This window comes from Lynx canadensis, chromosome C1 (assembly GCF_007474595.2).
Source record: "Lynx canadensis isolate LIC74 chromosome C1, mLynCan4.pri.v2, whole genome shotgun sequence".
NCBI classification, from domain to species: Eukaryota; Metazoa; Chordata; class Mammalia; order Carnivora; family Felidae; genus Lynx; species Lynx canadensis.
The window spans coordinates 165,691,917-165,718,276 of NC_044310.1; the positions used below are offsets into that span (position 1 = coordinate 165,691,917).

General features: G+C 36.1%; 1 protein-coding gene and 1 long non-coding RNA gene across 4 annotated transcripts; both read left to right on the plus strand.

Annotated features, from left to right (window-relative positions):
* Positions 1-1,557: 1,557 nt before the first annotated feature.
* Positions 1,558-19,724, plus strand: RBM45 (RNA binding motif protein 45). 3 transcript variants are annotated; one of them, XM_030324370.2, is made up of 11 exons: positions 1,558-1,998; positions 6,279-6,401; positions 8,754-8,880; positions 10,977-11,099; positions 11,879-12,058; positions 14,434-14,563; positions 14,730-14,814; positions 15,020-15,183; positions 16,670-16,870; positions 19,272-19,303; positions 19,467-19,724. In XM_030324370.2, exons 1-9 carry the CDS (start codon positions 1,699-1,701, stop codon positions 16,860-16,862), a joined length of 1,425 nt encoding a protein of 474 aa, XP_030180230.1. In that variant the 5' UTR covers positions 1,558-1,698; the 3' UTR covers positions 16,863-16,870; positions 19,272-19,303; positions 19,467-19,724. The 3 variants fall into 3 exon arrangements, 2 of the variants coding, with proteins under 2 accessions (XP_030180230.1, XP_030180229.1); XR_003970720.1 differs by having other exon boundaries at positions 1,560-1,998; positions 19,258-19,303; XM_030324369.1 differs by lacking the exon at positions 19,272-19,303 and having other exon boundaries at positions 1,561-1,998.
* Positions 19,725-20,815: 1,091 nt separating this feature from the next.
* LOC115520207 lies at positions 20,816-24,333 on the plus strand. The gene is made up of 2 exons (XR_003970721.1): positions 20,816-21,551; positions 23,544-24,333. It is a non-coding gene; the product is annotated as an uncharacterized LOC115520207 (long non-coding RNA).
* Positions 24,334-26,360: the final 2,027 nt, after the last annotated feature.

Here is a 26,360-nt window from a genome sequence, read left to right on the forward strand (position 1 = left end):
TGAGTGATAAAGAAATTTTGCTTTCTTAGCATTTCCCAATATTTCTGTTCCTGGTTTTGTTTTATGCAATCTTTTATCTCTTCTTTAAGAAAAAAATGAACTACTTATCAGCTTCAAATTTTCAGGATATCAATCAGTAATTTGTATTACAAATTACTCTGTTATTTGTATTACAAAGAATAAAAATTGCCCAGTCAATGCAGTTCAAAAAAATTATACATTTTCCACTAGATGGCACTAGTGTGCAAATAGCATTGCTAGAATCTGCAGATTCATCTATTATTAACATTACTACATTGTTTTCATTCACTTTGATTGGTCTGGGTAAGATAAAAAGACGTGGAAAGTTAAAACAAGAGATTTCCTTTGCTTACTAAGCTCCTGGGTAAACAAAGTCCCCATTTTAAAGATACAAGATGTAACACAAGGAGAAATTGTCATAATCTTGTGCTAAAGCTAGAGTAAGAACCCACAATCCCTGACTCTTAATTGCTATCATACAAGTATACAATATCAAGAGTGGGGAAGTGGAAACGCTAGTCAAAAGGAACAAAAAACTTTATTATCTCCTTTTATCCCTAACTATAAAATCCTAACTATACAAGACCAATCTGTAAACTTCATAAAGGAAGAAGAGTGATCATTTTGTTTAATATTATATCACTTGAGTATAGCACAGTGCCCAACACATAGTAGACAGTCAAAAAACATTCGGTGTTTAAATAAATGGATAAATTAATTAAGGTTAACAACAACCCCATGTAGTAGGTAATATTATTTCTACTTGCAATTGAGGAACTGAAGTTGGAAATATGAAGTAACTCATATTCACAATTCAGTGGCAAAAGCATTTTGCATTCTTGAACATTATTTTGCATTCTTGAGCATTCAAAGAGGTCTGCTCCTGGACCACCTCTGGTTCATTCTTTTTACTTCATTCCAACTCCACTACGAAATCCTGATCTTGTTTCCGAATTTCTTCTAGCTTTCCGATGACCTCTTGTCAAGTCCCTTCAACAAGAAGTCTTAGAAGTCAGTATGCATTCCCACTTTGCCATTAAGACTTTTCCTAGTGCTATAGTTGAACAGTCCACCTTTTCAGCCTTCAAATCCCCAAGGTTTGTGGGAGTCGAGCAGATCAGCAGATAGGTTCTGGTTTGGGCTCTGTTATTTGTATCTCTATATAGTCTCTGGCATTCCAAGGGCCTCAATTTCCTCATCTCAATTTTCTCAACAAATGAGGCTGGAATTGGATGATCTCAAAGGTTCTTTTTAGCTCTGAGACTATATGGTTTTTAACTTTATCCTAGAGTGGTCCTCTATTGAGTTTATGACCAAGATGGCAAGTTTTAGAGGAAGAATGCTTGGGCTCTACGGTTGGGAAGGCTGTGCGCCAGACGGGCCTGTTCTGGCCACAGAGAACGAGGATTGCACACCCAGCGTTTATTTCAGCGGACTGCTAGACTGACTGGGTCGGCCTACCCCACCCCGAGCCGCTAGGGGGCGCTGGAGGCCGTTCCCCGGAAGCTGGCACTCTGCGCGGCCGCACAGCGCCCGGCGCGAGACCCTTGCGTCTTCCGGAAGCGGATCCCTGGACGCGCAACGGCTGGGTGTGCGACCACGGTGGTGGCTGGCGCGCCTGAGAAGACAAGAACCGAAGGGGACCCGGGCCTGCCTCCCGCGCCGGGCTGGAACACCATGGACGAAGCAGGCAGCTGTGCGAGCGGCGGAGGGTTCCGCCCGGGCGTGGATAGCCTGGACGAGCCCCCCAACAGCCGCATCTTCCTGGTGATCAGCAAGTACACGCCCGAGTCGGTGCTGAGGGAGCGCTTCTCGCCCTTCGGCGAGATCCAGGACATCTGGGTGGTGCGGGACAAGCACACCAAGGAGTCCAAGGGCATCGCCTTCGTCAAGTTTGCCCGTAGCTCGCAGGCCTGCAGGGCCATGGAGGAGATGCACGGCCAGTGCCTCAGCCCCAACGACACCAAGCCCATCAAGGTGCAGGTGCCCGGGTTGGGATGCCCGCGGGAGCGGGAGGGGATGGGCCTTCCTGCACCCGAAGCTGTGTCAGGTGGGGTCGAGGTAGTACATCCGCTCCCTGGAGCGGAGTGGGCGGTGCCTGGCATTCCGGGGGCGGGAGGAGGGGCGGATGGTGTTCCGCACAGGGTTTCTCGGGCCGCCCGGCCAGCGAGGCAGCCCCGAGGTGCGGCAAGAATATCGGCCCCGACTTGGGCCGCGGAGCTATAGTGACTGAGCCTCTCCCCTACTCCCGCCATCTCTAGTCCAGAGCTCTGGCTTCCACGACCCACCTCTGGCCCTCCTCTCTCATAACCCCGTTTACCATGTATGAAAATAGATTAGTTTGCTTTTCCTCAGGGTGGTACGGAGCTTAGCAACTTGATAAACATACGTTAAGTGTGGCCTCTCTGGTGTTGGGCGCTTTCCCAGTGCCACACGAAAGTATGCATGTATATAATATTTGAGTGGAGGTGACTCAGACTGCTGCTGTTGTAGATTTGTCACACCGTTGTGATTTTTAAAATCATTTAAATTAAGCCCTCTTTGCGATACTATAATTGGCAAACGTTTTGTTACTGCCACTTTTCTTTGAAAGCAACCCAAAATAAACTGCCTTAAGAAGAGCCAGATCATTGTGATGGTAGTGTAGTTGTGCTATTATTGTTTCTTTGCGTACTCATAGTTCACCCTGGAGATCTTTATATTGAGTTTCCAGACTTGTGTAAAAGTAACAAAACTGACACGTGGCAGGAAGGGTGATTTTGACGGTTATTCGTTTTAATCTATGCTTTCAGCACAGTGCTCGTCACATGGTAGACCCCGCGCATAGATCTTGGTGGTCATTAGTAGCCAAAATGTCCTTCCTTACTGGCTGTGGACTGTGTTCAGGACCCAGTCCTGAGGACCTGACAGTTGCTTAAACTGTACCCCCGCCCGTCGTGTAGAAATAGTTGCTGTATATGTAACTCTGTTGGAGCCTTCCACAAAATTCTTTTCCCTCAACTTTTTCCTTCTTGTTTTTTCCACTTACAACAGAGAACTGATAAGAATACTACTAATACTGACTTTTATAAATGAAAGACGGAGAGAGAGTTCAGTCTCTGGAGGTCTTCCCTATGCCTCCATCCACAAAAGAGAAGGAACATAGGAATATACCAACAACACAGTAGACCATAGACATGCCCTTTACTTCCATCCCCAACCTTCTGAAATGGAGCAGAACAGATCATCAATAAGATGAATTGTAAGGCCACGGCATATACTAGATCAATGGCTGACAAACTTTTTCTGTAAAAGGACAAATAGTAAATATTTTAGGCTTTGTGAACCACATACCGTCTCTGTCACATATTTTCTTTCTTTTTAACAGCCCTTTAAAAATGTAAAAACAATTCCTAGATCATGGGCTATTGAAAAAGAGTAAGCTGTGGTTTGTTGATTCCCTAGATTGATTTAATTTTTATCTCCTTCCAATTAAATTAACAGAGAAGGTTTTTATACTTTCTGAATACAACCATAGAGATCTGTTGGTAACCCAAAAAAAATGCTCCAGATCTGAAACCTATAGAATCCCCTTTCCTTGATTAAATTCCTACAAGAGAAGTAAAAGCCCCAATACTGGGACCCTCCTTTTTAATCACAGAAAAGTTATTCCCCAAAATAAAGTTGAAGTTCTGTTTTTCACATTTTGGTCCACTCAGTTTCAGACAGAGGATTGTTAGACTACAGGGCCTAGCTAGACCAAGTTCATTCTTCAGCAGGTTCAGCTCTGTCTGTCTTCCACTAGAATGTAGTTTTTTGTTTGTTGTTACTGTGGTTATTGTTTTTAGTATTTCCAGTTAAATTAACACAGCTTCAACTTTTCTCATGTAGTTTGCTTTCGCAAAGTTCCGTAGTATCTATGAGACAAATAAGAAAATTATAGGCCTAGAGCCAGAAAAGATTGACTAGGTAAGAATTATTTTGTGACCAGCTATATTACCTGGAGGAAAGGGGTAAACCTAAAATGTAGAAAAGTCTTGTTTTCTAGCTTTTCAAGAATGCCTCTTTAGAGCCTGTAGTCTGAACACAAATCTCAGGAGAAATCATCCATTAGGTGGCTAATTATTATACATGTGTTCTGCTCAGACACTGCTTGCCTTATTGGAAATTTGAAACACTCCGGTCTTCTAAAATTTAGAAATTTGTGATTTGATGACACCTACAACCTCAAATCTTACTTGAGATTCTTTTTGCCCCCCAGTGTCTTCCCATATTCTTAAATGTTTCCTATTTTATTTTTCTATTGATCATCCATTACCGATACATCCACTAGACTTTCTAGTAGGTCATTTCTGTATTACTCAATATACTATTACTAATACCTCATACACTGTTTGGCAGGTGGTGTAAGTTTATTGAAGGAGTAACAGTGGACTCTGTTAGGAGACATAGGAATATGTCTCCAGCTAGATCTTGTAAACAAGGCCCTACACCTCTATGACAGCTGTTTTCCAAGCGAACATAATGACTTTATGTTTTAGTACTTCTAAAATCCCCTGGCTTTATAGGTTTTCTATCCTTTTGGTTGCTGCCTCCTACTCTAGAAATCCATAAGTTCAGGCTTGTGGTGATTTATATTAATTTTATTACATGTCTTCAAATTATAAAAAACAAACCTAGCCATTAAAGTTCTTATCCATATTGCTCTATAAAAAAATCCACAATCCTAGTTAGAGATTTTAAGATTCCTCTAGAACAATATAACACCAAAACAATTTATATTATAAAGTAATAATCTAATGTCATAATCCAAGTAATGATAATCTAAGTAGTCCAATGTCACAGATGATGTTTTCAGTAAAACTAAATAGTAGAAAATGCTAACAGTAGAAAATGGAGCCTCAGGTAGTGCTGTGCATTTTCTTACTTACATAAATCATTTGGGTGGTCACTGAGACGATCCAGTAATTATGTTTATGTTACCTTTTCTTAAAGGTACATATTAGAAAGAAAACAATTAAAAATATGACATCCTAGACTTAAACCCAACTGTGTCAATATTACATTAAATATTAGTAGACTAGACATGCCAATTAAAAGGCGGAGATTATCAGGATTTGTAAAAAAAAAAAAAAAAAAAAAAGCTAAATACTATGTACAAGGGATACAAAGCAGTTGAAAGTAAAAGGATAAGAAAAGCTGGTGTGATGTTGTACAAAATGGTCATCAACACAAGGAGTATTAACAGATAGGGTAATTTCATAGGAATAAAAATATCAATCAAAAAGTACATAACAATCCCAAATGTTTATGCAGCCAATAATACAGCTTCAAAATACGTGAAGCATGATTGGTAGAACCTGAAGGAGAAAGATAAATTCACAATCAGGTATTTAAACTCCTTTCTTAGTATCTGATAGAACAACTAGACAAAATTTGCAAAGATAAGGAATATTTTTTTTAAAAAATTTTTTTTCAACGTTTATTTATTTTTGGGACAGAGAGAGACAGAGCATGAACAGGGGAGGGGCAGAGAGAGAGGGAGACACAGAATCGGAAACAGGCTCCAGGCTCTGAGCAGTCAGCACAGAGCCCGACGCGGGGCTCGAACTCACGGCCTGCGAGATCGTGACCTGGCTGAAGTTGGACGCTTAACCGACTGCGCCACCCAGGCGCCCCAAGATAAGGAATATTTTAATAACACCATTAATCAGCCATGAAACTGACATCTATTGAACGCTGTACCCAGCAGCTGCAGAGTACTTATTCTTTTTCAGTGCACTGGCTTGCCCTTGGTAAACAAAAATGCAAAAGTAAAAATGTATTTGGGGGGGGCGCCTGGGTGGCCCAGTTGGTTAAGCGTCCGACTTCAGCTCAGGTCATGATCTCGCGGTTTGTGGGTTCAAGCCCTGCATCAGGCTCTGTGCTGACAGCTCAGAGCCTGGAGCCTGCTTTGGATTCTGTGTCTCCCTCTCTCTCTGCCCCTCCCCTGCTCACACTCTGTCTCTGTCTCTCTCAAAAATAAACATTAAAAAAAAATCTATATATCTATATAGATATAGATATAGATTGGGAAAAACGGTGCAGAGATTGTTATTATCTCATATAAAAAGTCATTGTAGTAAAAATTGCTTTAAAAAAACTTTTTGATAAGACCCTATTACATTGTGTTTAACCTAACATGTATCTCATACTAATAATGAAGTAAATGTACTTAAGGAATAGGAAAACAGTTAACTGATTTTTCACATTATTTTTGGATTATGTTTGTTGCTTAGGTTTTCATTGCTCAGTCCAGATCATCTGGAAGTCACCGAGATGTTGAAGATGAAGAACTTACAAGAATATTTGTCATGATACCAAAGTCCTACACAGAAGAAGATTTGCGGGAAAAATTTAAGGTACTTATGTTTTTTAATCAGCTAGCATCTATGATAATTTACAATCCTAAATCGGTTGTATGGTTACTAACTCTTAAGTGTTGTTCGAGTTAGATCATTAGGTTGGTGGTGGTGGTGAATTAAATAATTGTTTCTAAGTCATCTATTTCAATCTAGTTTTAAAGTAGTAAACCTAGAATAAACTAACTTTTTAAAAAACATAAAAATGATGAAAAACATATTAATGATGATGTTTTCTGCCATATAAGAAACATAATGATGATATTTTCTGCCAGATTCAGGAAAATGAAGTCTAAAGCCCAGAATTTTAAATTAGGTCACATACATAGTAGGTGGTGGACCAAGATTTAAACCCAGGCTGTCGGGGCGCCTGGGTGGCGCAGTCGGTTAAGCGTCCGACTTCAGCCAGGTCACGATCTCGCAGGCCGTGAGTTCGAGCCCCGCGTCGGGCTCTGGGCTGATGGCTCAGAGCCTGGAGCCTGTTTCCGATGCTGTGTCTCCCTCTCTCTCTGCCCCTCCCCCGTTCATGCTCTGTCTCTCTCTGTCCCAAAAATAAATAAACGTTGAAAAAAAAAAAAATTAAAAAAAAAAAATAATAAATAAATAAACCCAGGCTGTCTGAATCCAGAACCTGCTCTTGGTCTTTACAATTTCAAAGCACCCTCTCACCACTCTGTTGCTTTCATGTAGAGGTAAATGAAGCAAGCCTAAGTGTGTGAACTATATTATCTATTTATATACAAAGCCTATGGCATGTTGATCTTGTACTTATTCACAGAAAGGCTCATCCTTTACAGAATTTTTGTTCTAAAGTTAAGGACTTATATTTAAAGAAAAAATCTACAGCTCTGAACCATATATATAGCAAGAGCTATGGTAATGACTGATAGTGAAATTTGAAGATCATTTTAAATCTCTTTATAGCCAATGACTTTTATATGCAATGATATACTTTCACTAAAAATTACTAAAAGCAATTCTCAAATTGTTATGAGTTGTAACTTTTTATCCATTATCTACTGATTTTCCCCAATACTATGAATTAGGTGGGCAACAAATAAGAAAGAAAATAGTCAAAAGTAATTTTCAGACTTTCTCTCTCTGAAAATTCAATTGAGAGTTGAATAAAATACCTCAAAAATAACAAATACCAAAAATACATAGTCCATACTTCCTCCAAAAGTAAGAAAAAAGTTGTTACCTTATATGTTTATAAATTCTTATCTTTTTCTGAGCAAACAAATATGACATTTTTATCCAAATGTGTAATAATTAAGTTGCTAATTGGGTGCATGAGAATTTTATGAAATAAATAATAAACACTAACGGGGCACCTGAGTGGCTCAGTTGCTTAAGCATCCTGTTCTTGATTTAGCCTCAGGTCATGATCTCATGGTTGGTGGTATTCAAACCCTGCCTGGGGCTCTCTGCTGACAGTGCAGAGCCTGTTTAGGATTAAAATTGTCTCTGCCCCTCCCCTGCTCATGTACTTTCTTTCTCTCTCAATAACTATTAAAAAAAAATAAGCCCTAAGAATTTATATCCCATATTTCTCCCAACATTAAAAATAAACTTTTATCCATATTTTTCATGTGGAGAATTGACTGAGTAAACCTGTGTGTTTTAGTTATATATTTTGTGAGGCTTCTCTTCAAAAGAATACACAGTTGTGTCCTGTTAGAAGGCAGACGACTATAACTATAACTAATGTTTAGTGTGTCCCAAACTCTATATAAGCACTTTAGGTCTATTAGTTCATTTAACTCTTAAAATAACCCTATGAAGTAGTTATAGCTATTAGCCCCATTTAACAGATAAGGAGACAGGCTCAGAGAGGATAAATAAACTGCCCAGTTAATAAGGGACTGAGCCAGGTTCGAATATGGAAGGTTCAATTCCAGCTTGTAATCACCACTAAGACTTTGGAGCTTTCCAAACCATGTACACATTCTTACTCTCCCTCCATGACTTAGACAAGTTATTTGATTTCCTCTCTAAGACCCAGTTTCCTTGTCTGTGAATAACTTATATATTATACACACACACACACACCCCTTGAAGGATTGTTTTAACAGTAAGGAAATATATGTAAAGCAAATGCTCAGAAAAGGAGAATGAAAATCATCATGATTTTGATTATGTTATTTGCTTATATCATTATTATGGTTTTTTTCTAGTGCCTCATTAGTTTGTGACATTTTGATTCTATTATTAAAAATGGCTATATATTCTAATTCTTACTTCTAGTTTTGCAAATAAAGGGTGCAAATAAACAAATTTTAAGTTCTGAAATAATCTGTTCACAGTTACTGATTTTGACTCCTCTATGATCGTTTCTTTTAACTCTCATAGGTGTATGGAGATATCGAATACTGCAGCATTATTAAGAATAAAGTAACTGGAGAAAGTAAAGGTTTGGGCTATGTTCGATACTTAAAACCATCACAAGCTGCCCAAGCAATAGAAAACTGTGATCGAAGTAAGGATGTGTTCATTTAACATGTTGAAGACTTTCTTAAAACTTTTAATTATTCTAAATAATGGAATCTAATACTGGTTTTTGCTAATAACCATACCTGCTAATTTAATCTTAGCAATGGGAGTTTAAATATATATATACCTGGGATGAAAAGTATTTGAGGGCTGTGATTAAGCTTTTGTTGAGGCGCCATCTTGAAGAAAAATATGGGCAACTACATTAACTTAAGTGAAAATACTGTTACCATATTTTGGTTATTACTTCTAAGGTTTGGGGGTTTATTTTAATATTTAAAATTTTTAAGTATTAAGTTGACTTACCCTTTCAGGCTCAAAAAAATTTTTTTTTCTTTATATTGAAAAAACTCAAGTTTTCTGTAAAATTTGTTCATATTTAACCTAAACCCTAAATAGAATTAAATTTGCCAATAAATATACAGGTTAAGGATGGGGTTTAGTGTTATATATGCTCATATAGGTAAATAAATATACATTAGGTTAATTTCAAGCTAGAGTGACATTAATTGGATCTTTTGCTGTTGGTGTACATAATGAAGAATAAGAATTTTAAAGAAGCCAAAGAAAATATTCTTTGTTGTCATACTTCTAGTTATATTGACCTTTAGAAATGATGAATACTCTAGGTTTTAGGATATTATGAAGATCTATATGTACTGAAGAATTATTGCTAATCACTGGAATTCTTAGGTAAGCCTAAGATATATACCAAAATTTTCTCTCAGATCCTTCTAAATTTCTCAATCAGCCAGCACTAATTGAGTACCTATGGTATACTTGGCAATATGTTAAGTAAAGAGGTACAGAGAGAATATATAGCTTTTAAGGAGTTTAACTATATTGGGTAGCCAAGATCTACTAGTAAAAAATTGTTAAAGAATATTAGGAGAATTTTTTAAAAGGCTCTTTGAAAGCAGGGAGTATGTTTTATGTTTCTGTCTCTGTTATTCCTTCTACCTAGTACAGTTATAGGCCCTCAGTAAAGATTTATTGAGATTTCTATCAAAGATACTGCTATTTATAATAGACTCAATAAAAATTTGCCAGATGAGGAAATGTTCAAAAATGTGTGCTATGGTCCATCAGTGGTGAAAAACAAGTGCACTGAGAGCACAAGAACACATCTAGAGGTGAGATTTACATTTGGTATAAATTAGGCAGGACAGAAGGTGAGAGCAGTGTTTGCAGAGGCCCAGAGATAGAAATAAACATGTCTTTGCTTAATGCTGTGAAGGCAGCAATCTGAATAAAACATAATATTGTTGAGAAATTAGGAGACAACGTTAAGTACATTGGCACCATACATGGGAGATCACGAAGAGTTCAAGCTTAGTCCATGTTAGGATTCCGTTGTAGATTGTTTTAAAAGGAAAAAAATAACTGTTTCTGGACAGTTGATGTAAGTACAGTATCAAGGATGGATTTCCAGAGAAAGAATTCAAAATGGCTGGTTTTATCCTTTTTAGAGCCACTGAATAATATGGTTGAAGCTACAAACCTTCTCCTTTGAAATATGCCCATGTGCACATATATAAGCATTTTGTTTAAAGTTTCAGAGGGCTCATGGAACCTTCCCACCTTTTGAAGCTCATCCTTGAACCCATACTTAAAACCTTTGCTCCATAGGCAGACCAGTTAAAGAGTTGTTGTAATTAATTGAAGGGAATCTAACTTAGAAACAAAGTCAGGGAAATTAGAATAAAAGATAACATTTTCTAAATACATTTTAAAGGAAGAATCTTGCTGACATGTTGAATGTGAAAAGCCCTCTAGGATTTTAATGTTGACCCAGGGAGAATGAATGATGATTTTACTTGGTAGTAGGGGAAGATTGGAAAGGATGAAAAAGAATTGCTGATTTTGCATGTCTACATTGACCCATAATTTGGGGTTCTCGCTCTATTTATTTTTTGCCATCTTCCGAAAAGCAAAGAAGTAGGTCTGGTGCAGGTGGCCTTTGTATAGATTTTGTTTTATGAAATTATAGTTATAAAGCTAAGTCAAGCACTGGCAATAATGTATATTTGCAGGTATTTTAAATTTGCTGTGAAGTTTGAAAATCATAGATTCTTTTTTCAGGTTTTAGGGCAATCTTGGCTGAACCTAAAAATAAAGCATCTGAATCCTCAGAACAAGACTATTATAATAACATGAGGCAGGAGACATTGGGACATGAACCTAGAGTAAATATGTTTCCATTCGGTGAGTAAGCTATTCTTTATTTTAATAGTATAAGCAGTATATGCAATCTGATTTGGATTTTATAAAATATTCTTTTATCAGTAGTCTGTAAATCTGACTTAGTGAATAAAAATTAATGTAGTAGGGTTTTTTTGAGAAGTTTGTCATGACTTCTCATGTCCTTAATATGTAACACTCATTTAACATATTTCCAATTGTAGTTTTCTGTGGTTAGTTATGTATCTAGATATTAAACTATGTCACACCACTTTTTTGAGTGAGCTTCTGCCTCTGTGTAGCCAACCAGAAAGTATAAAAGACATCTACTTCTGTCCCCTCAGTATGAGTCCTAAGATTTTTATCCCTAAGATACTGCTGCTTTCAAACTAGGGCTAGAGAAAGGAGAGGAATGACAAAAGTAGAAGCCAGATGAAGGGGGAAATAATTGATGAAAGTAAGACCTGTAAATGTTATTTGGCATAACTTTCTTTTAGATGAAACACTTGCCATATTTTGTAGTTTTGCATACTAAACCTATTCCTGTGAAGTTAGGCTACACATTTCTACTTAACCTTCTGTGTTGAAGGCAGGGGAGTGGGAAGAATTCTCTGTTTCCTCACCATTGGTCCCTTCTGATAGTGCTAATGACCAGGAGCATATGACAAAACACCGTTCCTTGTCCAATGCAATGGACAAGTTCCAGTGCAATGACAGTGCATCTTACTTTCTAGTACATAAATGTTAAATGAATTCTCAACTGTATAGAAATTTAAAGATATACTTTTTTTATGTTGTTGGAGAACAACAATCTGAATTTTCAAGTTTTGACAAGAATGACAACAGAGGCCAAGAAGCTATCTCCAAACGCCTGTCAGTTGTATCAAGAGTTCCTTTCACTGAAGAGCAGCTTTTCAGTATTTTTGATATAGTACCAGGATTGGAATACTGTGAAGTTCAACGAGATCCTTATTCTAATTATGGTAAAATAATGTCTATTATTTTTAAATATACTGTGTTTTGATAAAATGTCTTTTCTCCAGTGGCACTTTTGATGTCAGATACTCTGTGTGTGACAATTTTGTTTTCTTTTTTCCACTTTAAATTTTCAAATACAGCGATACCTTAATAAATAACCCCCTGGGATTATAGCTCCTTTAAACAAAGTCATTTATTTTTTAAAAATATTTTAGGGGCGCCTGGGTGGCTCAGTCGGTTAAGCGGCCGACTTCAGCTCAGGTCATGATCTCGCGGTCCGTGAGCTTGAACCCTGCGTCGGGCCCTGTGCTGACAGCTCAGAGCCTGGAGCCTGTTTCAGATTCTGTGTCTCCCTCTCTCTGACCCTCCCCTGTTCATGCTCTGTCTCTCTCTGTCTCAAAAATAAATAAACATTTAAAAAATTAAAAAATATATATATTTTAACGCTTATAAAATAGAGCATTCTCTGTTTCCATTTGTGCAGCCAAAATGGAGTCTCTGTACTGCTGATTAATGCTAGACAAAGTTATAAAACCCTTAAAGTTTCCTTCTTATCCCTAAATCTTTTTCTTAAGCTTATACCTCAAAAAAGCTCCTTCCCTTCAAGTATCTAATTGCTCTCTTTCTCTCTCTACATCTTCCCAGTCTTAATTGAAGCAAGGCTCTACTATCAGGCATTTGAACTAGTTACTTAGTTAATCGGTTAAACCTAATATCTCATGTTAACCATCTTCGTAATTTTTTAAGTTTTTTTTGTTTTGTTTTGTTTTTGTTTTTTGTTTTTTAAGGCTTTTAAGAAATGGAGTCATTGTGGCACAATGGAAAATGGTTGGCATTCCTTTTCGCATCTGACTCAGGTGCAAATGAAATCCCAGTGCTGGCACATAGCTCTGAGACCTTGGCAAATTGCTTATCCTGTCTGGGCCTTTCTTTCTTTATATGTAAAAGGGGATTATTAATACTATCAGTACCAGGGTTAGATAAGAATTAGAAATACTATATGTAAAATACCTAATGCAAGTCCTGGCACATAATAGGCACTCAGTAAGTCTAAGGGGCTTGTCAATTTCTTTTAAAGAATTTGAGGTAAGGGGAGTATAGAGAAGTCATACTTGGCATCTGTTCCTGGCCTATAGATACACTTTTAGGGTGCCATGGGTGTGAGCATAAGTGGGAAGGTGTTAGTCGGGTCATATAGGCTAACGGGCCTGGAGCGGAGTAGTGCCACTCTTCACACATCCTCACTATTACTCTTCCCAGCCCTGGTCTGTTAGCAGGACTGCATCTGAACCTACTTCGGACCATCTTCAACCTCTTCTTTATTCTGACTATTTTGTGTGCACACATTTTGTGTTTTCTGGCACATTCGTTGTTATATGTAATTTTATTTGTTCTGTATTTCTTTCCCTTTTATCTGTTATGTTGAAATGTATTTGTTCCTTCACCTTCTATATTGTTTCCCTGGTTGAATGTGTCTGATAAATAAATACATGTGTCATTGGAACACTTTTTTATTGATAGAGGAATCATCATACAAAGTTCTATCTGAATTGGTTTTATATATTCATTTGCTTTCTGAGTTTTAATTTCATTAAAATGTTGGGATGCTTGGGTTTAGACAGGACCCTTAAATTATAGCAGTGTTTCCCCCTAAGTGGGTTGTATTGTAAATATATTATGGAAACTTTTTTGGTTGTGTTATAAGCTCTTGGGCTCTCCATGTAAGGACTCCAGTATAAAATTATCCACCCCCCCCCCCCCACCTTCAGCATCATCTTCCTGAATTAAAATCTGTTTCCATAGCTGAAAGCTCTCAAAAAGAGTGTGTAATCTGTGACTTCTAATCTAAGATCCTCTGTTCCCTACCTTTTGTTTTTCATATATACCATTTTTCCTTTCTCTACAACTGTAGCTAGCCAGATGACTGTATGTTCTTATCAGATTATATATTCCCCTCGTTTCATTTCCTGCTCAGTATGATAGGGAAAATTTTAGAATTTCAAAGTATATTTCAAAGAATAAATATTTAAGAAAAACTGCTTGGTTTTAGGTGTATCTGTCATATAAGAAACACCAATATTCTAAAATTAAATTCGTTGGAAAAAACTTACACTAGTAATTTCATTTTCCTTAAAATACCATGTTTCTATTGTTAACAAAATCTGGTTTAGACTTTGTAGGAACACAGCTGTTGCACATATATATATATATATATATATATATATATATATGAACATTGTTTTCTGACCCATTTGATTCTGTATTCACTGGTTGTGTGATACTAGGGTATTTCTATATTGTTTCATTTTTATGGCAACACAGGCTTTAGGTATTCTCTTTGTTTTTTGTTTTTAATTCCTGATTCTCTACTTTGTTTTAGGTCATGGAGTGGTTCAGTATTTTAATGTAGCATCAGCTATTTATGCAAAATACAAGTTACATGGATTTCAGTACCCTCCTGGGAACCGGATAGGTGTTTCCTTCATTGATGATGGGAGTAATGCAACAGAGTAAGTACCATCTCAGGAGAGTCTAAAGCAGGGCGTACATAATATGACTTGAAGAATAAAAATAGAAAGCAGTTGACCTCTTGGGTGAGGAAGTCACACAAAACAAGTTACGGGTAAGAGACTAAATATCTCTAGTTTTCTGTAAATTATCAGTTCTTATCTTTAGTCTCCTTAGAAAAATGGCAACGCAGATGGTAGCAGCACAGCTTGCATCAATGGTGTGGAATAACCCAAATCAGCAGCAATTTCTGGTAAGTAGGTAAGAATTTAACCTCTGTAGTACATCAATAGGGTATGTAATAAATGTGGCCTCTGTTACCTAGGAAAGAAAATTTTCAGAGCTGTAGTAAAAGATCACATAGGAGCCATGATATATATATCTTTTTAGCTCTTGGCTTTAAAATCCTTAAAGTGCAGTTTTTCTTTTTCTTGTTTTTGTACCTAACTCTTCAACAGCAATTTGGAGGAAATTCTGGATCACAGTTGCCTCAAATCCAGACAGATGTTGTACTTCCATCATGCAAAAAAAAAGCCCCTCCTGAAACTCCTGTGAAAGAAAGACTTTTTATCGTGTTTAATCCTCATCCTTTACCTTTAGATGTATTAGAGGATATTTTCTGGTAAGATTTCAATTCCACAAAGTTCCGTTTTATAATATAATTTATTTAAACTAGTAATTTAAGTCCTTTCACAATCTTGAAACTTCTATAACCAATACTTAATCAGGTAGAAATGATTTGTTTTGCAGTTTAGAAAAATTCTTTATTTATATGACCTTTGAAAATATATGATGATTTCCTTCTCTATTATTTACATATCCTAAGTCTCCACACAGAATTTCCAATTTTCTTTTAAAGACATAAAACATACAGTATTGTTTTGAAAAGTTGCATGGATAAAATGGACAAATCATTTGTTTCTTGGTAAAAAATAGACCTGTCCTCTAAAATTCTTGTTACATATCTTTCCCTTTGTAGTAGTATTTCACCTGAACAGTTTACTAAGCATCTTCTATTTTGTCCACACTCTCTTGGAACCTTAAGAATTATGTTGAGTAAACAATTACCTGATTGTAAGGAAGAGTATATAATAAATATAGAAAAAGGGAAGGCACTTGTTAATTTTTGTTTTTTTAATAGAACTCCTTGAATCTTTTTTCTTTTTGGTCTTTTTCCTGTTTGCCTTACAACAATGTTAGTGAATTAAAAAAAAACACCAGGAAACTCATTGAACAGCTGCATAAAATATCAGTAGTTCATTTAACTGATTCATGTAGTTTATTTCTTGAGCATCTCCTTTGTGCCAGGTGGTCACCATGCTGTGTGCAAGAGACATTGTGTAAACAAAATGTATTATGTAAGACATTATAGTCCTGGTCCTGTGAGAGCTAATCTCATATAGGACACAGACAAGTAGGTAGGATATTACAGCCTACTGAAGTTGGTATTGTTACAGCCTAGTGAGGTTAGTGTTGTGAAAAGGAATGTGCAGGCTATGAAATACATGAGAGGAGCATCTACTTTTAAGACTCTGAGAAAACTGCTTAAAGAAGCAAGGTATAACGGAGACCTGATAGACAATAATAACTTAGCTATAGAAGAAAGGAGGGCATTCGGATGGTTCTTCCTATGGAGAGAATGTGAAAGGAGATCATTAGAATATGGAATTTGAGAGACAGTGTGGGAGGGTGAAGCAGGAGAGAACAAGGCCCATGTCAAGAAAGGCCCACAAGCCACGTTAGGGAGTTTGTCCTTACCCTGGAAGGGAATTTTGGGGAGGAAATGATCGTATCTGTATTTTAGAGAGATCACTGGGAAGACAGGGTAGAGAATGGATTAAAGAGGGACAAGCCCAGGGTGCAGGGAAACAAGGGAGGAACGTGTTTGAGTATTCCAAGGAAAAGATCATGACTGGCTGAATGAGGATGGGGAACTGAGTGAGAATGAAGAGAACTTGACTAATAGAGGACGTGCTTGAGAAGGAGGATTGGCTTGCAGATTGGGTGTGGGGAGAGGAATGGAAAAGGAGTCCAGAATGGACCCCAATTTTGGGACCTACGCAGTTGTATTTTTACCAATTTCAGTTGATTTTTTTACTTTGTTTCAGTCGTTTTGGTAACCTGATCGAAGTTTACCTTGTGTCAGGAAAAAATGTGGGGTATGCCAAGTATGCAGATAGAATAAGCGCCAATGATGCCATTACTACTTTACATGGAAAGATCCTTAATGGAGTCAGACTTAAAGTTATGTTGGCAGATTCCCCAAGGGAAGAATCTAACAAACGACAGAGAACTTACTGATTCTTGAGGTAAGCCCTTTTTACTCTGAATTTTAAAAACATACCAGCTAAATATTATAGCCAGAGGAATATGTATAGAGTTTTCTTTTTAGGGATTTGGAAGCTATCAGTTAAAAGCCTTGTGACTTAAAAAAGCTTGGCTGATAAAACCACAGCACAGGTTAATTTCACAATATATTTTTTAAACCTGAATTTTGTAAACTTAAAACAAATGTTTTTGATGTTTACTGGGAGAATGTTTTTGCCCTTCTATAAAATAAAATCAGATTTCAATATAGAAAATTAAATAGTGGCTTTTTTTGTTTGTGAATATCTTAGATGTTAAGAATTAGACTTTTAACTATATGCTTATGTAACTTTTTTAAAATTGAAATAGTTCTAAAGATTTTTTAAGTTGAGGGATTAATGTCTTGAGTTATAAATTAATTTATAATAGCCTTTATAAAGAGTGTTTTGACATCTCACTAGTGTAATACCTTAAAAGCAATATCAAATAATACCTGTTTTTGGAACTTTTGAACTTAAATGTTTGTTTTTTGTGGACTTAAATTTGTGAGTTTGTGCATTAAAACTACACATTCAGAAAGTATTCTCATATGCATATTTGTATTAAAAAAAGAACCCAGACAATTTACCAAAAACTCTTTATCTGTTATAATGGTACATATAGCCATATGAATTCCTTTTTCTTTAGTTTTCAGAATCAAACTTAAATTTCTTTTGCTGTGATAATTCAACTCACATCTCCATGGCTTAGGGAGACATTCTTTGAAGTAGAAATGTTCAGCTCTTTCACTTTTTTATTCTGGAAATGAATTCTGAGTTTCAGGGGAAGCTGACAGTTACCCTGTTTCCACACACGCCAGCTTTCCAAGTCCACTGCTGGTCAAATGATAGCAGTTGGCAAGCACTTTAGATTCACTTTGAAGTAACTGACTTGAAAGCAGATTTCTTTTTACCTCAATTTTCTTTCTGACCAATTATGGCAACTAGCAAGTATCAGAATGGATTGTCTCATGCCTTAGTGCTGATGACCTAATATACAGCAAGTCAGGTGATGAGTTCCTCCTACCTAGAAGGCATTTGGCAATATTTGGACCCATTATGAATAATCCTAATTTAGAAATGTCTTAAAATATTTTATCTAATTATAAAATTCATTCCCATTACCCCATACAATGTAGAAATATTAAAATGTCAGTGAAAATGACTTAGCAAGTTCTTAAAGCTGTTTTTTTATGTTTACAAATAAAATGTTAAGACCTGAATTCTGGTTAGCCAGCTGTCTTCTAAAATAGCACACAAAAATGTGTTTGTGTCTTTGGATATTTTAATATGTAGGTAACAATTATTTTATGCAAAGAATCTTTGTCCTTAAAAAAGTACAATAATACTATGTTTTTATTATGGGGAAAATGTATGAATTACTCTTGTGGATGAGCCTTTCCTGGTGATTATTTATATAATATAAAAATATTATACTTAAAAATCAGAAGATCTGGCTTGGAATTCTAACTCTGATACCTGACTGTGATTGGACAGACCTCTTCACCTTCCTGAGTCTAATTTTTTTAATAGGGTTAGTGAGAGAAATGAATCAGCAGAAGTCTTTATAAAAATAATGTTTTGCAAGTATGAACTAAAACTGTTGCATTGGTGATTTCAGTGAAATCTTTGAGATGTTGTCTCATCTAAATGGTCAGAAACTAAAAGTTTAATATACAGACTGTGGGCATCCAGTGCTATGGGAATGAAGTTTTATCATACCACGTTTTTCCCTGTAAAAGTGGCGTACCTTTATTCCATTCCCTGCATTATAGAGGAAGTGCATATACTTCAGCATGACTCTTCATAAAATATAAATCTGTCCTTTTTCCCTTTATTGAATTGTTGTACCTATTCAGAGCAAAGATAAAGTAGGGTCAGGTTAGCTGGAAATAGTGGGAAATAATCAGCTATATTAGCTTTACATGTTTTAAAATTCATTTTTGCTGTAGATTTCCTATTTACTGTGGACTCCAATGATTCTCCTCCTTTGTTGGTATATTAAGTAAATGTACATATTTTAAGGTTCAATAAAATAATGAGAAAGTTTACCAAGTTTTACATGAAAATTGAAATTGAAATTCTTGGGAGGGGGGAGCATTTTTTTGTTTGTTTCCTTAATTTCAAGAAGACACCAGCACCACTCAAAGGTTGGTTCCTTTTATCTCTGAGGAATAGGCCTAGGATTAGGTGAGCTACACCTATAAAATAGGAAAAACTGAGTACAATTTTGAAAGTAATTGAGTTCTATTCTGAGCTGGGTTTGATGTGCAAAATATGTTTCTCTTTCTATTTGAGGAAAATAAACATTTTAGTATTTCAGAGCATCCTGATTTTATATTAATTCACAGCATTTTCCCTCCAGAAATTCAGTACCTGTTTACATCATCCTTCTGAGTAAGTTTGGTTTTGCTTATTTTGGGGCGTCTATGATTAAGTAAGCAGATAACATTGGTTACTTTGAAATACAGGAAATTCCTAACATTATAGGAATACTATATACAACAGCTGTTTCCTTTCAGGTGATGATTTTCATACTTGTGTTGTGTTCTTTCTACAGAACAAAGACTAAATAATGACATAATCCTCAGCTGACTGACTGAAAATGTGACTGGACGCACTCCCTGTGGACAGTTGACAGCTTTTTTTTTTCATATACCTGATAGTCTGTGCACAACATTGTTTTGTCTGGGGAGCACGAATTGTTGACATGAATTTTTGAATCCACACGTCAGTGCTAAAACTAATATAATAGTTGTTTCTTAGAGCAATATGTTGTTATGTGTAGCAGAAATAAAGTTTTCTTTGCTTGACTAAATCATGCCTTATTTATGTGAAAGAAGAGAATAAAAAATACAACAGTGTTTAGAATTTTACTAAATGACCTATTTCATTGATTTTGAGATGCACATTTTTTCACATTTTTACACTTCTCAAATTGGAAACATCTTAATACCGATTATGTGCCATACTGTAGTTGACAACCTGTTTTTATTTCTCAACAGAACGCAAAATAAAAGTGCTTCCTTCAGTCAGTTGCATCTTAGATTCAATAAAATATGGTAATTGCTCAACCTACACATCCAGATTGGCTACTTACACTTTAAGTCAAGATCCAAAATACATTATTAGAAATATTTTAGACTATATTTTATAGTTACACCAAAATTTGTTGGTAATTTTGTAAAGATCTTTTAAGATTATAGAGCAACGGTGATTAAAAAAAGTTTTAAGTTGTTGATAAGTTTAAATAAATATCAGTGGCCTTGCGGGAGGGTGGACATTTTCCCTTTATAAATACAAGATATAATGGTCACTGCAAAAATATGACATGTAATTTCAGAACAGATTATGATAGAATAGTCATTTCAAAAAAAGATTAAAGATTAAGACCCTACTATGCTTGTATTTTGAAAATCCAAGGAAAATGTTTAGCTGCTATTGAGGTGAATGATGTGTATCAAAAAGGTGTATCTAAATCAGAAACTCAGCATCTTAAAGATATTATAAATGGTATGCAGTTATTAAAACCACTGAAGTACCTCCTCATGCCTTTCACATTCTGAGTTAAACTAAAAATAATAAAAGATTAAGTTCACTGGGCGTAATAGAGTATTGCATAGTTTGACATCTCTCCATTTAAAAGTTGAAAGTTCTTTTTTTGAATTGGTAATTTTAGTAAATTGAGATAAAACTTCCAATCTCCTCTTCCCAGGCAGGGCTTACTGAATGAGAATGGAATCTTTGTGAACCAAAGAGCATATTTTTATTTATTTATTTTGAGAGAGAGAGAGAGAGAGAGAGAGAGAGAGAGAGTATGTGTGAGCACATGCAGGAGGGACAAAGGAAGAGAGAATCTTAAGGAGGCTCCACACCCAGCCTGGAGCCCAATGCGGCGCTCCTATCTCAGGACTGCGAGATCATGACTTAAGCTGAAATCAAGAGTTAGTCGCTTAACAAACTGAGCCACCCAGGCTCCCCAAAGGGCACATTTTATAAAGGAAGCAAATATTCTCATTCAAAATGAAAAACCTAAGTAAGGAGAGTTGATTGATTATGAACAAGTAGACTTATTCATCCTAAGCTCATTTACTGCACGGGTAGTTCCATTTTCATGGATTGGAACCAAATGGTGCCCTACAAGTTATCAGTCTCTACCACTCAAGTGATGTTTGAATATTCCCAGAAATATTCCTGCCAGCTGGTTAATCTAAACAGTGTAAAAGTAGGAAGGGAGTTCTCTTAAGTCATACCTGAGTCCATTGCATCTTTGGTTAATCCTCATAATTGACAAAATATGATTCCCTACAATTAATCACCTATTAGTCTTTAGGTTTTTCACTGGGTCAAACAGAAGAAGCTGAATCTTTCAGGTGATTCAGCTCTTTCAGCTCTCACACCCTCCTGCCCTCCAGATTTTCTATTTGCATTAAGTAATTCCAACTTGTCCATGCTGCATTTAATGTCAGCCAGTTTCAGCAAACAGTTGTGGTTTCAGTAAAGTGTCTTATGCAGATATATTTCCTTGATTCCTTCATATTAATTCTAAAGAGACTTGGAGAATTGTTCTCTGTCTACGAAACACTGCTTTTACAGTGCAACCGTCTGTTGTGTTTTCCAACTGCATGTTTCAGTTCTCTTGCAGGTGAGCCCTAAAACTTTATTTTGAAAAGTCAGAATGTCACGTTTTTCTTAAGATGAAGTTCTAGAACCTAAGAAATAGCATTTAATAATCTAGTACTTACGTATTCACTTAAATGTTTACTTCTCAAATCCACTTTGGGTATAAGAACATAATACTATATTCAGATCCTTCAATGCGTTGCATATGTCAGTTACTAAAATTGCCAACATAGTGGAGTTTTTATTAGGTGTGTATTTCTTTAATTTAAAAAAAGAAAAAAATGTTAAGCAATTCAAATCAATAAATTTCTCTTTCAAATATGTGGTTCAAATATAAATAGCATTTAAAACAAAGCCTGATCAAAACTTTCTTGTAAATTCATTGTCAGGTCTTTTACTGTAGGTTACAGATGCTGAAAGCAGGTATCAGATTTGTTGTTTCTAGAGCATCATGTCCCAAGCTATGTTCCTTGAAGTACTAATGTCTTCAGAGAAGTCCGTTATTCTTTAGGGAAGAAGTTTTCATGGTCAAATACATTTAGAAAATAGTTATTATTGCACAGATTTTTTTCGATCGTGAAACTTCCCAGAGGCTTTAATATGCGAATATGTTCCGTCCCTGTATTTCCAAAAGAAGAGCATAATTTGCACTGTGAAATGTGTTTTTAGAGGCACACAGGGCAATGATATAACAACGGATGTGTTTTAGGAAAGTTTCTTCTAGCATATATACTGTTTTTATTCAATGGTAATGGTGTGGTTTTATTTATAAGTTTACTTTTTATGCTCTGTTATCCCACCGTAGATGAAAAATTAATGCAAAATACTAAGGAAATTATTACTCTAAAATTTTCTCATTCCCTGAATTTTATTCTTTTACTTGGTACCTACGTGATATCAATGAACAGATAGGAGGTAAAATAAGGGATTTTACCACTAGGTGGTGATAAACATTGCCATTCAGAAACAGTGAACTACAGCATTCAGATGTTATTTAAGGCCCTGAGCATGAAATGACAGGATTTATATTGGGTAAAGCAGTGGTTCTTAAACTTAAGTGTCTACCAAGGATACCTCAGGTATTTAAAATACAGGTACACTGAGTTTTCAGGTTTGGGGGTGAGTGTCTCAGTAAGCTCCCTAAGTGATTTTGAAAGGGTAGTCAATGACATTGTCTTTTCAGTATACTAGCCTAAAGAGATTCCATATATTGGACATTAAGTTGGACTATTGTAAAAGTAAGACGTTGAGAAGTTCCTAAGTCTTTTTACCTTAAGCATTTTTTAGAATTAAGCATCTGCTTTAATATCAGTTAAACATGAATTACAATGAGAAATTGAAAAACAGTCTTACAAATAACAAGGTATCAGGCTGGCTTTTTCACATTAGCAAATATTTTTTGATATTTTTGCATAGGATGGTAATTATTTGCTTTTTGCCACCCAAAGCTTCTACCTAATTTTATTTTTTATTTACTTTTATTTTGAAGTGAATTATTTTCATAAATTACCATCAAAGATTTTGGCTCTAAAGAAATATGGGTATATATGTCATTCTTTTTAAATGACAAAGGAGCATGAAGGTGATGTCCTTATTGATGATGAGTGTTTATGAAAAAAGAATGCTCACAAGAGTACAGAAATATATGTGTATGTATCTGAGTATTTTTACAATCCTAAAGTGAATCTTATTATAAAATGAATGCTTTTTTGGTGCACCCAAAAACTGTTGATTTATAGGTGCAGTTGAATTTTCAGTAACTTATTTGCATAAAACTAAAATTCAATGAGGTCAAGAATAAATTAAATATTTATATAGCCTTTCCATCCAGAGGTATAGCCACCTGCAAGTTTGATCTTTTTTGTATGTGGTTAGTAAGCTCTATTAAAATCATAGCAACTAGCTTTACATATGATTTCAGTAAAGAGAGATAACATAAAGGTCATCCTTATTAGGTAAGTTTCATTTCAATATCTGAATTCTAATAAATGGATTGCATTATTTCCTTTTCTAGAAACAGTAACTCAAGAACACTTGGATCCTGGGAACTGAAGGTATGGTATAACCAGGGGATCAGATAGAAATATTTAGTTAACATATGAAATTGCAATTCATTCATTATACTGACCATGTTTTCACTATATTTAAGGTAGAAAAGACTTGTCCTCAGTAGAATATGGAGGACCCATTATACTTTGAGAAAGTTACCAGGCCCTATGAAAATCCATTTGAGTGTTTATCACAGGAGAAGGGAATCCTATGACTGTTTCGTATGAATTGCAGCCAATATCAGATGTCAAGGTCCACGTGAGCTGGTTAACCTGCCAGCTGAGTAAGGCTGCAGCCACTGCAGCACCCTGGAGACTGCCTTTCTGACAATACTGCTGCAGAAGTGGTGGAAGGAAGGCACCAGGAGACTGTTTTAGCAATATCATTTGTATTTGAAATACAGAAATCAGGAACTGTGTGAAAAAACGAGTACTGTTTTCTTTAGAAGTTGGGAAATTATTGAGCACTAAAGGGTAACCAAAGTACTTACAGATACTCCTATGAATCTATACTCTTATTTTCCTGCTTCTACTCCATTTCTGATTTTGTAGGTAAATGCTGTTGCTGCTAACTGATTTTCTTGCTTCCATATTATCATTTTTCAGCGTTAGTAATACACAGGTGGTAGCATTCATTAGCACAGAGTTCTTAAAGGGTTTTTGTGTTGGTTCTGTTATTTTTTGTTTGTTTAATGCTAAAAGAAGAATTAAAGTAATCTAAAGTCATCGAATTAAAATCACACTTATTTAGTGGAAGATCTGCTGTATAAAAATACATCATTTAATTTTTTCCATTCATCCTTGGTAAAGTCTGTTATATCAGGTTTTGGCACTAGAAAATAGTTTTTACATTCTTAAATTATTGATCCTTTGGCACAACAGACTTCCTTCCTCTTCTACATTAGTACATTAGTAACTTAAGAATGTGACATTTGGGGGACAGTAGAGAAGATTACGATTTGTTACTTGTAGGACTGACTTTAGGAAGAATCTGAAGTAGTTGCTGAAAACTGGAACTGGCTGACCTGCATTGGCAATGTCAGAAATGGGCCAACAATGGCAAGAAAAGAACATACTTGGAGATATAGTACCCATCTCTGTTTTACTATCACAAACTCCTGCTAAGGCCCATCTACCATTAAGTACTGTTTTGGCTTAATCCTTCCCCCAGAAACTCCTAGCAGGTTTCATTCCCTTTCACATTTACCCTGAATCTTGGAATCCTAGGCACTGTAATGCAGTCTCATCTTTCACCTAGCCGGGTTTTATTTCACTGCTGTAACTCAAAGAAAGTATGGGGGGGCGGGGGGGAGGAATGAAAGTAGATTCCCTTTATGTCATCCTGAAAGATTAGCAATGTACTTCTACTTAGTAACTTTCAGTTACTTGTAATATAGGAACGTACAATGTTTTCTAGATTTTTTTTTTAAGTTTATTTATTTTGTGAGAGAGCATGAGTGTGAGCGGGGGGGGGGGGGGGGGGGGGGGCCGGGCAGAGAGAGAGGGAGAACAAGAATACCAAGCAGGTTCCATGCTGTCAGTGCAGAGCCTGACACGGCTCAATCCCATGACCACAAGATTATGACCTGAGCTGCAATCAAGTCGGATACTCAACCAACTGAGCAACCGGGCGCCCTGATCTTATTGTTAACTCCAGTTCCCCCAAGAGCAAGTTTCATACATTATACCAACATCACCTTTCTGGACCTGTTTTCTCATCTAGGAAAATAATAATAATAATAATAATAATAATAATAATAATAATAATGGCAGTATAAATACAAATACCTGCAACACTCCTATCCCAGTTTTCTGCAAAAATACCCGTGAAACAAATAAAAAAGTTAATGTTATTCATAGAAACTTGGGTAAGAGTAGTGGAAACTAGAAGGAATTTTTACCAAGGAAAGCTATAAGGAGTGGATTTTTAAAAAACGGCTGACTCAGAATCCACATCAAAACACCTTGTTGGTAAAGCAAGATGACACCTTAGCTTCTCATCATCTAACATTGCTTATTATCCTATGTATAAGAAGGCTGTACTAATCATTCGAGACAGCTACTAAAAGCCCCATTCGGATTCTTAACTAGTGGCACTAAAGCTGTACTATCTTGGAGCTTTTCCTTAACCAAGAGAACCACAGCTGTCATTCACCTAGGGGTGGGGTGAGGGGGTGTAGTCATAAAAGGGAAGAGTAATGACAAGGGCAACAAAGGGATCCAAAAAGATCTCTTAGCCTCTATCCATTAGCAGATGTAGAATACTTAGAGCAAGATTCTTTTAAGAAAGGTGTTCTTTCCAGCCATCTTTCCTAAGAACTTCGGTCGTATTTTAAGGAAATTCCTTACCTTCATCTACACTAATCCTATGTCCGATGGATTTAGTTGGGTTTTCTGGAGGAATTAAATGGGATTAACGTTTCTGACCACCAGCTGGATCAGCATTGGCACCTGAGTGGGCTGGAAAAGACCTGAAAGCAATCCTCAGAATTGCAATCCTTGGATTCCAAGGATTCTGCAATTGGCCTAACTGAATATGTCCTCGTTGAGAAATGAGTAACTAAAAGGACAAGAGATATGAGCCAGTGTTTCACAAAGAAGGCCAAGAAGAGATCACAGTTTTTTTGCGTGTGTGTTTTGTTTTGTTTTTTTCTGGCAGAGAAAGGAAGAATTGGGTAAATTTCTTATCTTTTATAAAGATAACATTAAAATACTTTTTTACTTTGACAGGTAATGTAAATTTAAGAATAAAATTTAAATCTGTTAAATGTCCAGCCATATTA

Excerpts from the sequence above, each read along its gene's own strand:
- RBM45 (XM_030324370.2), top strand. The coding sequence starts at position 1,699 with ATGGACGAAGCAGGCAGCTGTGCGAGCGGCGGAGGGTTCCGCCCGGGC. Across the intron at positions 6,402-8,753 it reads ATTTGCGGGAAAAATTTAAG|GTGTATGGAGATATCGAATA; the intron begins GTACTTATGTTT and ends TAACTCTCATAG. Across the intron at positions 11,100-11,878 it reads AGTAAATATGTTTCCATTCG|AACAACAATCTGAATTTTCA; the intron begins GTGAGTAAGCTA and ends ATGTTGTTGGAG.